The sequence below is a fragment of the Procambarus clarkii genome, chromosome 8 (genome assembly GCF_040958095.1).
Source record: "Procambarus clarkii isolate CNS0578487 chromosome 8, FALCON_Pclarkii_2.0, whole genome shotgun sequence".
NCBI classification, from domain to species: domain Eukaryota; kingdom Metazoa; phylum Arthropoda; class Malacostraca; order Decapoda; family Cambaridae; genus Procambarus; species Procambarus clarkii.
The window spans coordinates 8,012,176-8,024,917 of NC_091157.1; the positions used below are offsets into that span (position 1 = coordinate 8,012,176).

At 41.6% G+C, this 12,742-nt stretch overlaps 1 protein-coding gene across 13 annotated transcripts in view; it reads right to left on the reverse strand.

Annotated features, from left to right (window-relative positions):
- Positions 1–12,742, reverse strand: part of LOC123759628 (1-phosphatidylinositol 4,5-bisphosphate phosphodiesterase delta-4) — a 107,552-nt gene that overhangs the window by 30,720 nt on the left and 64,090 nt on the right. For 7 of the 13 annotated variants that reach the window (XM_045744774.2, XM_045744771.2, XM_045744772.2 and 4 more), the window contains one exon: positions 1,570–1,746. In XM_045744774.2, coding sequence (XP_045600730.1) covers positions 1,570–1,746 — 177 coding nt within the window. Of the gene's footprint in view, positions 1–1,569; positions 1,747–8,450; positions 8,636–8,951; positions 9,244–12,742 lie in introns of those variants that run through there. The other 6 variants (XM_069317019.1, XM_045744779.2, XM_045744775.1 and 3 more) reach the window with 6 other exon arrangements.

Consider the following 12,742-nt stretch of genomic DNA (forward strand, 5'->3'; position numbering starts at 1 on the left):
AGTTCCATTTACTTTTAATTTATTATTCACCTATCATTTATTCATTTTACACTCATTCATACTCCCATTATTATCTAACATTGCCACCTCCTTTCCCTATTTCTTCCCTACATCTGTAATCACTGTCTTGCCACTCTAAAATGCTCACAAAAACATCCAATTCATTTCTTTCGAAGACCATAATCCTACTTTTCCCTACATTGATAAATCTTTCCCGTGCCTGCTGTTCCAATGATAAACTACACATTGTTTTGCATTTTGGGCAGGTCCTTAATCTTAATTTTTGACCCACCAAATCGTTTAACAACCATGTACCCATTCATTGCTGGGTGAACAGAGGCATACAGTTAAGGATTGGCACCTAGTCGATCCTCCCTGGCCAAGGGAGGATATTTGGTCTCCCCTGGCCTCCCCTAACTCCTAGGTACCTATTTACTGCTAGGTAAATAGAGGCATTAGATGAAAGGAAACGTGTCCAACCATTTCTGTCTCACCTTGGAATCTAACACAGGATCCTCAATTATGAGTTGGGAACAGAGCTAATGGTACTTGCATTAGTACAGTAATTTGTTTTGCATTATATTTCATGTAGTTTTTATTAAATAGAGTCTGGCACCCACTATCTGCTTTCAATGGTACTACTGCTCGGTTTAGACCGTTACAAGTATCTCTGGGAATTCTCATTATCTGCTGATGTATACCTGACCAAATGAAAACTCAAAATTATTTGCACCCCCTTCGTCACCATGTGATGGAGTGCGAAAAGATATATGAATCCAGAGGTAATTATATAACAAATGTTCCAGAGATGTAAATATTTAATTCAAAGTGATTTGCTACCAGAAATCTTAGCCAAATATCCCCAGTTTGCGAACTGTAGGGAGTAACTAAGTGATTCTAAACTATCCACCGCTGCCCACTGGATGGGCGGAGGTGTCCAGGACAAACATATCAATTGTGACACTAGCTCTCCACATATGTCAGTTGCTTAATTTAGAAACTGTACCTCTGGTTGGTCTTGAGCCCATTGATAATGTGACAATGTGCATTGAATTTTGTAACTGGCTTATCAAGATTGTTACCTGCTTAACAAAATGAATTGTGGGGTCCAGTCCCTGAGCCCATTATGTGCCTCTGTAACTCTTTCCTCTACCACCCACAGGATGGATATGGGGAGCATAATAAATGAACTAAAAAATGGTCTACTCAATTCGGTGTCATACTGTCTTGTCTTTATCCAAGTATACATCCACTGAATAGTACTGTATATACAAGAAGTACTGTATCTGTATAGATTTAATGGCCTCATTTTTATATACAGCAGTAAAAATTATCTAATTATTGACCTAATCCCACAAGGACAGTCAATATTTAGTGTAAAGTTTTTGCTTAATAAACATAATTCAACATCTCTCAAAGATAATTGGCATTAAAGCAATTCAAGATTATTTTCCAAATTTATGGAACACAACTGTCCATTAGCCAAATACCATTTTACAAACTGTTATAAATCCATTAAAGTATTTAGTCGTGCATGAAAAGGCACCGGTAACAAGAAATTTTACATACCTGTACCCCCACCAGGGGACCACCATTTCTTAGATTCCCCAACAAGGCTCATGTTGTCAATGTCAACTTTGTAATGACGATGGAACCATTTGTTGACACCACGAACCTTCCATAGTGTGCTACCTTCGTGGATTTTCTGTACTACGTCTTCCATATTGCGGTTTCGTATAAGCACTTCTGTTGGAAAAAAATACAATTCAATGCATGTACACTACCTTCTTTCTAGCATTCCTAAAATGATTAACATTCAAACAAGTTTACCTTTTCTTTCATGTGTTGCACCTCTTGCTTGAAGGGTAGCCTCATGCTAAATATGTAAAATTTCAGACAGCCTAAGCTGCTGAATACTTAATGGAATACAAACTTGCCAAATAATTCCACAAACATTTTGCTATTGTACATAAAGTGATAATAAAGACGAGTGATAAATGTAAAAGAAAATGTTGAAAATGGCTTAGACATTACATAAAGAATAAACATGCTACTCCATCAACAAAAATAACTTACAAGTTAAAAAAGTTGTTCATTCAAGATTCTGCTGGTAATGTGGACTAAGATAACGAGACAACTGCTTATACAAACAATATAATTGTAATGAAATTTATTAATAGGTGCAATAAAAATTTACATGTTGATCAAAATTATAAATTGCACACAACCACCACAAGGCAACATTTGCACTATACAGTACTTTGGAGTACAGTACTGTATACCAATTTCTTATTATGATAATTACCAAACTATTTAAATACAGTACTGTACTGTACTATCTTTACTGGTACCTATTATTTGACATTTTATTGTTATGATGTATAAGGTAAGACTGACATACCAACAATACTTCTCTTTAATATTATATCCCAAATCTACAGATCCAATATCTATGCAGATCTCTATACAACTATCTATGCAAATATCTGTAGCCAAATTTTTGGCCCAACACCATCAGTGCTAGTCGTTAGCCTAACCTATACAAAACACCTAATTAAACTTAATGCTTATGAGTACAAATTACACCACCAAGGTTGAATAATAATTTAATAACTTGTCACATCGTGTGCTTAAGATTAGGTATGACGTCTATATACATGCAAACAAGGGTAAGTTAATAATACCCAATTAATTGACCTTTGACAAGCCGCCGGCTTCCTCTCCTCATCGAGGCCACGAGTATGTTAGTGGCCCTCAGGTAAATTCTGGTAATATTCGTTCACGCCCGAAACGCTGTGTATCAGTGGCTTTGAGTATATATGTACTCTATCTAGAAATCCAACAGTTCTTTTAACTCATTTTTTATGTATGAACTTTCCCTAAACATACATTATTTATTATTATTATTAGTAGTAGTAGTAGTAGTAGTACCTAGGGCAGCCCGAGCGTCCATACCCTGGGCTCGTTCAGCCCGCGCACCCAAAACACACATCAGCTGAGTCAACACCGCATCCGAATGCCTTCATTCACCTGTGTCCTAAACACCTCCACTGGCATTATCACGAAGCCAAATTGTTTAATTTACAGAAGAATCTATTTGTAATCGACATTTTTTATAATTCATCTCTTAATTCCATATACCAATCCAGAGTGTGTTGATTGAAAATCTCAGAGGAACATAAGAATTATAGTGAGTTCAGAAACTGAACACCAATATTCGTTTAACTAATCAAATTACACCATTAATGATTATCTATACTCTGATAATATTTACATTAATAGTATCAAACCCTAACAAGAGTATCAAGAGGCCCTAACAAGTGAGCCGTACAGTTCCCGGCCCTTTAGTCTAGACATCTCTAATGTAAGTCACCTGTTGCGGAGACTCAACTTTTAGTAACTGTTCTAAGTTACAATACAAGGTAATTATCAGAAAACGCTCAGCCAGTATGACTATATTGCATATATATTACGTTACGATACTTTTGGACACAGCCCGGTTCCTGTGCCAGATAAGTCCACTACGGGCTTACCATAGGCCGTACTACTTGGAACTTTTTGTTCCCAGTAGCTACACTCCCTTGGTTCCCAAACTGGGAACCAGTTGTCTACAATAATCTAATACTCTTACCTTTAACCGTACGTGACGGGTACGGGTAGAAATAGCCGAAGCTACTCAATCCCTTTGAGAGGTATTTTATTGTCTCAATAAACGTACTTGAATTGTTCCAACACTGACCGGGATGAGTATGGGGAGGCCATGATAAATTTAATAAACTTATCAGTCAAGTGGGAAGCGTGTGAGGCTAATTAATATAAGCAGGGTTGATCTGGGGAGTTTACATAACACTATATACCATTCTTGTGGGCGGTAGAGGATGGAATAAAGGCACTTTATTGGCTAAGCAACTGAACCCATCAACCTCACTCAACTAGTTACAAATCAAATGCGTACATCAGTGGTACTGACATTTCAAGCAATGCAAAACATTTACAGTGCGGAGAACTTGTGCACCAAGTTCAGGAACAGTACCACAATGATCATTTTATTTTCAATTATTACAGTAATGTCATACTTTATGAAATAACTATACAGGATATTCTGTATCTTATGCAAATTTAAGTTTTTACAAATCTAAAGGAAAGCGTGGATGAATTTCTAATCAGAATTAAGAAGCGGCAAATGCAATTATAGTGTGTTTATACACTCGCGTATCAAACAGTTGAGAGACCAGAGGCCTAACACTGCAAACCAGGCATGACAGGGCGGATCTCATTGAAATAAAACACTGAACAATTTGGAGGATAAAAATCCTAACAATTTCTCCAAAAGGTCAGATGTAACACGAACAAGGAACAACGGTTTCAAAGCACGAGTCACAATGTAGGACTGAAAACGGAATTTTCTTTTCCACCAACAGGGTTATGAACCCATAGAACTGCCTACCCGCCGAAGCCATAAACGCTAAAACTGTTAAATTTTAAAGTCCAGCTGGAGAAGATCAAGGCAAATGGGACGGGGGGGGGGGGGGGGGGGGAGAGATCGACAAGCCGCCGGCTTCCTGTCCTCGTAAATTCACGAATATATATATATATATATATATATATATATATATGCGAACAAGCCTGAATGGTCCCCAGGACATATGCAACTGAAAACTCACACCCCAGAAGTGACTCGAACCCATACTCCCAGAAGCAACGCATCTGGTATGTACAAGACGCCTTAATCCACTTGACCATCACGACCGGACAAAATGAGGTGATAGCCGAGGCTATTTGAACCACCCCACCGCCGGCACTCGGATAGTTATCTTGGGCATAGCATTTTACCAAATCACCTCATTCTTTGGGGCAACACGTGAGGAACACAAATGCGAACAAGCCTGAATGGTCCCCAGGACATATGCAACTGAAAACTCACACCCCAGAAGTGACTCGAACCCATACTCCCAGAAGCAACGCATCTGGTATGTACAAGACGCCTTAATCCACTTGACCATCACGACCGGACAAAATGAGGTGATAGCCGAGGCTATTTGAACCACCCCACCGCCGGCACTCGGATAGTTATCTTGGGCATAGCATTTTACCAAATCACCTCATTCTTTGGGGCAACACGTGAGGAACACAAATGCGAACAAGCCTGAATGGTCCCCAGGACATATGCAACTGAAAACTCACACCCCAGAAGTGACTCGAACCCATACTCCCAGAAGCAACGCATCTGGTATGTACAAGACGCCTTAATCCACTTGACCATCACGACCGGACAAAATGAGGTGATAGCCGAGGCTATTTGAACCACCCCACCGCCGGCACTCGGATAGTTATCTTGGGCATAGCATTTTACCAAATCACCTCATTCTTTGGGGCAACACGTGAGGAACACAAATGCGAACAAGCCTGAATGGTCCCCAGGACATATGCAACTGAAAACTCACACCCCAGAAGTGACTCGAACCCATACTCCCAGAAGCAACGCATCTGGTATGTACAAGACGCCTTAACTATCCGAGTGCCGGCGGTGGGGTGGTTCAAATAGCCTCGGCTATCACCTCATTTTGTCCGGTCGTGATGGTCAAGTGGATTAAGGCGTCTTGTACATACCAGATGCGTTGCTTCTGGGAGTATGGGTTCGAGTCACTTCTGGGGTGTGAGTTTTCAGTTGCATATGTCCTGGGGACCATTCAGGCTTGTTCGCATTTGTGTTCCTCACGTGTTGCCCCAAAGAATGAGGTGATTTGGTAAAATGCTATGCCCAAGATAACTATCCGAGTGCCGGCGGTGGGGTGGTTCAAATAGCCTCGGCTATCACCTCATTTTGTCCGGTCGTGATGGTCAAGTGGATTAAGGCGTCTTGTACATACCAGATGCGTTGCTTCTGGGAGTATGGGTTCGAGTCACTTCTGGGGTGTGAGTTTTCAGTTGCATATGTCCTGGGGACCATTCAGGCTTGTTCGCATTTGTGTTCCTCACGTGTTGCCCCAAAGAATGAGGTGATTTGGTAAAATGCTATGCCCAAGATAACTATCCGAGTGCCGGCGGTGGGGTGGTTCAAATAGCCTCGGCTATCACCTCATTTTGTCCGGTCGTGATGGTCAAGTGGATTAAGGCGTCTTGTACATACCAGATGCGTTGCTTCTGGGAGTATGGGTTCGAGTCACTTCTGGGGTGTGAGTTTTCAGTTGCATATGTCCTGGGGACCATTCAGGCTTGTTCGCATTTGTGTTCCTCACGTGTTGCCCCAAAGAATGAGGTGATTTGGTAAAATGCTATGCCCAAGATAACTATCCGAGTGCCGGCGGTGGGGTGGTTCAAATAGCCTCGGCTATCACCTCATTTTGTCCGGTCGTGATGGTCAAGTGGATTAAGGCGTCTTGTACATACCAGATGCGTTGCTTCTGGGAGTATGGGTTCGAGTCACTTCTGGGGTGTGAGTTTTCAGTTGCATATGTCCTGGGGACCATTCAGGCTTGTTCGCATTTGTGTTCCTCACGTGTTGCCCCAAAGAATGAGGTGATTTGGTAAAATGCTATGCCCAAGATAACTATCCGAGTGCCGGCGGTGGGGTGGTTCAAATAGCCTCGGCTATCACCTCATTTTGTCCGGTCGTGATGGTCAAGTGGATTAAGGCGTCTTGTACATACCAGATGCGTTGCTTCTGGGAGTATGGGTTCGAGTCACTTCTGGGGTGTGAGTTTTCAGTTATATATATATATATATATATATATATATATATATATATATATATATATATATATATATATATATATATATATATATATATATATATATATATATATATATATGTTTACAAAAGTTATCTGGGTGTAAATATTAGCAAAACCCTAAAACCAACATGTTTTACCATTTATATATATCTAGAAATTATTATATAATCTACAACTTTATTTTGCCCATTTGTATGACTAATCATCTTGAGAGATGGGTATTTTTTATTTAATGTCACATAGTTAGCTTTGGGACACTGTAACCCTTCATATAGTTCAGAGTTGCTGCATAAATGCTGATGCACCTATGCAGACAAAACTTTGCTCTCAAACTGTCATTAATTTCTAGTTGTTCTCGCGCGTACTATTAAATTAATATACAGGTACTAGTTCTTTCTACCAACTGCCCAACCTCTTGGGGCTGAACGGTAGAGCGACGGTCTCGCTTCATGCAGGTTGGTGTTCAATCCCCGACCGTCCAAGTGGTTGGGTACCATTCCTTTCCCCCATCCCATCCCAAGTCCTCATACCTTTCAAGTGTTATATAGTCGTAATGGCTTAGCGCTTTCTCCTGACCCCCCCTTAGTCTAGTACTAGGGGGAACAGTTTTTGAAGGTCACTAACAATGACGTATTCTCCAGTTGTCTTATCTACAGTGCAACACGCATAACAGGGGACAAAATTAACTAATCTAATTAATGGCAACAATTTGATAAAACTAACGCGGAAACAAGTAATTATAATAGAAGCCGTCTTTGCTCCATACCCCCAATTAAGATAGGATATTCACCAAGTTACAGCAAATCATTTCCGGTTCTAAATTGGAAAAACATAAAATAATATGTATACAAGTTATTTTTTAGTAATGTTATCAAAACCACAGCAAAATTTTAATTGAAATATGGGAAATGTATTAAGAGTATAATTGGAATATTAGCCAGATTCTCAATCCCCCGCTCAGGTGTTTAATTGTGTTTAATAGACATGATTTCGTTATATTATTGATGCCCAGTCAATTAGTGGGGGGCCACACCCTCCACACCTGTCGCTATCAGGCACCTGTAACTTTGTAATTACTTTATACACTTGTGTAATAGTTCACATACTACATGCAAAGTTAGTAAGGACAGACTAGTGACTGCATGCTCCTGTATGATTAAACATCCAGCGAGATGGAGATTTCTAAGCAGCACAAAAGTAACCCTTCATATAGTCTATGGCAGCTGCATAAATGCAGATGTACCTAATTATGTTAATAAAAGATAATTTAACAGTCTAAGGAAAGAGCGACATATGGAGAGACGCACGCACAGACTGGGAAATCTTAAATGGCAAATGAAACAGGACATATGAAGTAAGTTTGCATTAAGCAACAACTGAAAGCCGGGGCATACAAGCTGAAGCTCGACTTTATAAGAACATCTAAGCGCCAGCACAATTTCCTTTCACAAATTCAATATAATGTTCCTTTATGAAATAAGTGACACCACAGGTACGACAAATTTTATGATTGTTATTTTTTCAGTATTGAAAAATACTGAAATTCATTTTTCAATATTTCAATATTTCCAGTATTGAAAAAATACATCATTGTTACTTTGAATTTTTTTGTTTGCTATGAATGTGATGTGCAGATATCCATATATATTTTTTGTGGGGGGGGGGGGGAAGATGTCATTAAATGCGTGTTAAGGATAAAAGACATATATACTGTACCTACGTAGCTACTGTCCTTCCTTACCCTTTCGTCCGAACCCCGCTTTAGTGCCTCCTTCACTGTCCTTAGCTCCTGTGTGTAACTGACACTGTCGTCGACATGGCCTGGCTGACACGGTATACTACCCCCTCCCGCGTTATGCCTGACCTGTCACTACCTGTCACGCCAGGAATGCCACCGTGTAACACTAACAGGTTAAGATCCCGCCGACGTCACATCCGTTCTCACCCACGCCAGACATGACACATTAGGCTTGGCACATATCCCTTTACATACCTCTCACTTAAGCCGTTTATATTGTATGTCTCCCTAACATGCTGGAAAATTCGGGTTCTGTGCCTGTTGACTAACATTATTGTCAAAGAATTGACTCCACGCAACGATTTAGTGTTCTACATAAAATACGCATTTTTTTTAAGAAGTTATTTAAAAATGATGATTACAACTAGTCGATAAGTTGCACTTTGCGATAACAATTAACAGAATAAAGACATAGTTACCAGGAAGTGTTGCGGTTTCTAACAGACTGGTCAAAAGGTCATTAACATTTTAGATTTATGCTACCCAGGTAATACAGGCGCCATGATTGGGCAATGCCCCATGGGGCATGATAGTACACAGGTAACGTGTGTGTCTGTGGGAGGGAGGCGATGGCCCAGTTGGTGCCATGCCCATACAGGTGGTGTCTCCCCCCCCCTGGTGAGAGGGTAATGATATCCCAGCTGGTGGTGGTGGTGGTAGTGCACAGGTGGTCTGGAGCCCAGTAGTGGGTTGACCCACATGGCCGTGGAGTCACTGGCTGCGACAATCAGCTGCCGTCGTCACCCAAGCTTCCTCTCCCGCCCTATTGTTGGCCCACATTTCCTGCGTGACGTCACCGCGTGCGGGCGACCCCCTTGCACCAGATTACTCCCCAAGAAAGGTGGTGAACGTCACGGCTGAGCCATCCTGTACTAGTGACGTCACGGCTCAGCCATCCTGTACTAGTGACGTCACCATCTGGTTGAAGTGTGTCGTAGCATCATGGGTTAATCAGTGCACAGCGATGACGTCACTGCTCGCATCTGTTATATATCAAAACTAAAATCGACACCAATCTACATTATAATTAAGTCCTTGTTTGGTAGAAGGAAGCACAGTACAGTCCATCAAGCAAAATATACAAAGATGATCACTAATTAAGAAATATCCCCCAATCGGACGACCCCGTGATAAGACTGGTGGTATGACCTTACGACCTCATCAATGATTCGGTAAAGAAGAATCTTGCCTGACCAATTAACAACAACACGGCAACAACCAATCAGGAAGATAGAAGTGGGTTGGTAAAACTGCAGCTCTTATAAAAGCTATCTAACGCTCACTGTCCTTCACAAGAGACTTATTCAAGCTAGATAAACAAGCTTGTGCATCGGGAAGCTCCGAGTTGGACGAGGGAGCCGCTCTCCACAATGAATCAAGATGATATAGTGGAGAGAGAGGAGTGCCACAAAGGTAATAGGGCCCCATTATGTTCCTAATACGTCAACGTACCGAGTATAGACGTCTTACAACTGTGCTGTGCTGATAATGCGAAAGTTAATTACATACACAACTGGACACAGTAGCCGTTTAGGAGTTTGGCTGGACGGTAGAGCGACGCCGACCTGGTGTTCAATCCCCGACCGTCCAAGTGGTTGGGCACCATTCCTCTTCCCCGTCCCATACCAAATCCTTGTCCCTCCCATCTGATATATAGTGGTAATGGCTTGGCGCTCTATCCCGATAGTTCCCTTCCCTTAGCAGCGTAACTAACCTAAGATGATAAGAAGAGGCGCGAAAAAAAACCCTGTACACAACGCTAGAGCATAACCCCAGACCAAACGTCAGGGACATGATTCCGTCTACAGCACAAGACAGACTTTTATAAAGACTTCAGGATCTTTACTAGGACTAAGGGAAGAGAAGTCTCCAAACCTTCTAACAGGAGCCTCTAGTCGTTTTCCCCTGTGTAAACAAGTTTCCGAAACGATAAAAACAATCCAAGAAAGATTCTTAACAATGCTTACCCGGCATTTAACTCCAACCTGAAGAAATGTAAAACTATGGAATGCATAAATCTGTGTAATAAGCTCATTCCTGAGCTAAGAGGACGTACAGACAGTTTGGGAACAGCACCTTACCACATTGGAGGAATTGTGCAAGCAAGGGGACATGCCAATAGCAGTTTTTTTTTATTATTATTTTCTACCACAGACGTGGCCACACATTAACAATGCTAACCAGCATATATACATTTTCTTCTGTCCTCCGTGGACAGAGATGTGTTAAATAGCAGTGATGGACAAGGGCACAGTACAACTGAAGCACAAACTTAATGTCAAGCACCTCTTGTATTATAATCACTAGAGTAGATGATTAGTTGTGGAAGGTAACTGCTATAAAACGAACAGTGGAGGATGGAGGAGCACAACAGGCACCAAATCCCCCCCAGTGCCACAACAGGCACCGACCCCCCCCCCCCACAATGCCACAGAACGAAGTATCGTAAATTTACCGAGCGAGAAACTTACATTCCCCGGGAGGTGGGCGGGCGGCAGCACGGGGAGTCGTCCACGCCAGGTCAGTCCGGAAGTCTCCCGCCAGACTGGCCGCGCCCCTTAAGTCATAACTCCCCTTTAAGACAAATCCCTCAGTGCATCAGTCCTCACCCGCCCGGCCTAGACCCCCACCCCCTTCACCACCACCTCACAGTGCGTGGTGGTGGCGCCCCCCTAGGGGGTAATGGTTAGGTGGAGAAAACTATTAGCTATTTGTAACCGGCTCGTGAACCTAGCTCTTAACTCCTTTAGCTAAGGAAGGCAGTTTTAATAATAAGCTAGTAACAGTTTAATGTGTATAAACAGTTTTTTTTGGTATAGCGAGATGGGTTCAAGAACTGGAGCACAACATTCTCAAAACTTTTCACCTGTATGGGCTTTATCATGTTCAATTATTACACAAAACATGGAAGGGTTGTGGTCAATGACCAGGATCATACAATGTTCAAACCGTCTTCATTCATCGCACCGAAGTCTTCGATTTCAGATTTTATATATTTGTCTTTATATATACGACATGTAGCACTGACCCGTGTCGAGAACATTCCCACCATGCAGTACTCTAGAACAAGTCATCACAAAAAGGATTGTAGAACATTTGGTTAGAGTAAACACTAACAGAAATCATGCTCAACAAACTTGACTGAATTCTATGACAGTCATCAGAATAATAGAAGTAAGATTGGGTAGATTACATTTTCCTAAACTGCCAAAAAACTTTTGATACAGTTCCTCACAAAAGACTAATTCACAAGATGGAGAGAGAAGCAGGGATAACAGGAAAGGCACTCGACTGGGTACACGAGTACTTGACAGACAGGAAACAAAGGGGCATAGTGAGAGGATATGTCAGGCTGGAGGGAGTGGAAAGTGGTGTTCCACAGGGCTCTGTCCTCATGCCTTGCTGTTTTATATTTATGTAAATGACTTTTCAGAAGGAGTAGTTTGTGAATGATACAAAGTTAACGAGGGGAGTAAGAACTAAAGAGGACTATAGGGCAATGCAAGGAGATCTTAAACTTGAGGAGTGGGCAGATGGTTGCTTGAATTCAATCCAAATAAGTGGACAGTAAGGAAAATGGGTAAGTCATGTACTTGCTTCATAAGTCAACAGGATACCATCGGCAGCATATGGAAGCTTGCAAACACATGAACGTCATTTCAAAATCTAGACAAGGCGGAGTTTATGACCACACACACTGCCTATGAGAAACCATTACTGGAATATGCAGCACCAACATGGAACCCACATCTTGAAGTATAAACAATGTTTAGAGGTTGGCAACTAGATTAGTACCAGAATTGACTTTGCTATGAGAAACAGAGAACTCTCCCTCACAACTTTAGAAGAGAACAGAGGGGACATGAAACTGCATGCAAGATTTTGATGGGGAATAGTGAACAAAAAAAACTATTTAAACTAAATAGGTAGGACAAGGGGGACATTGGTGGAAGATGGACACAATTGAGTCGAGATGTAAGGAAGTTCTCGCTTACCATCCGTATAGGGAACAAGTGGAATGCATTGCAGAACGAAGTAATTAAAGCCAATGCCATCCACCAGTAAGAAATTATGAAAATGTTAATGTTGAGATTGGTAATTAGCGCGCCAGGAATAAACGACTAGGAGGCAGGGGTGAAGAGCTACATCTCGCTCCCCCGTAGTTACTGATAGGTAAGCAACCGTTCCACTCTTCGCGAGTAGGTCTGTA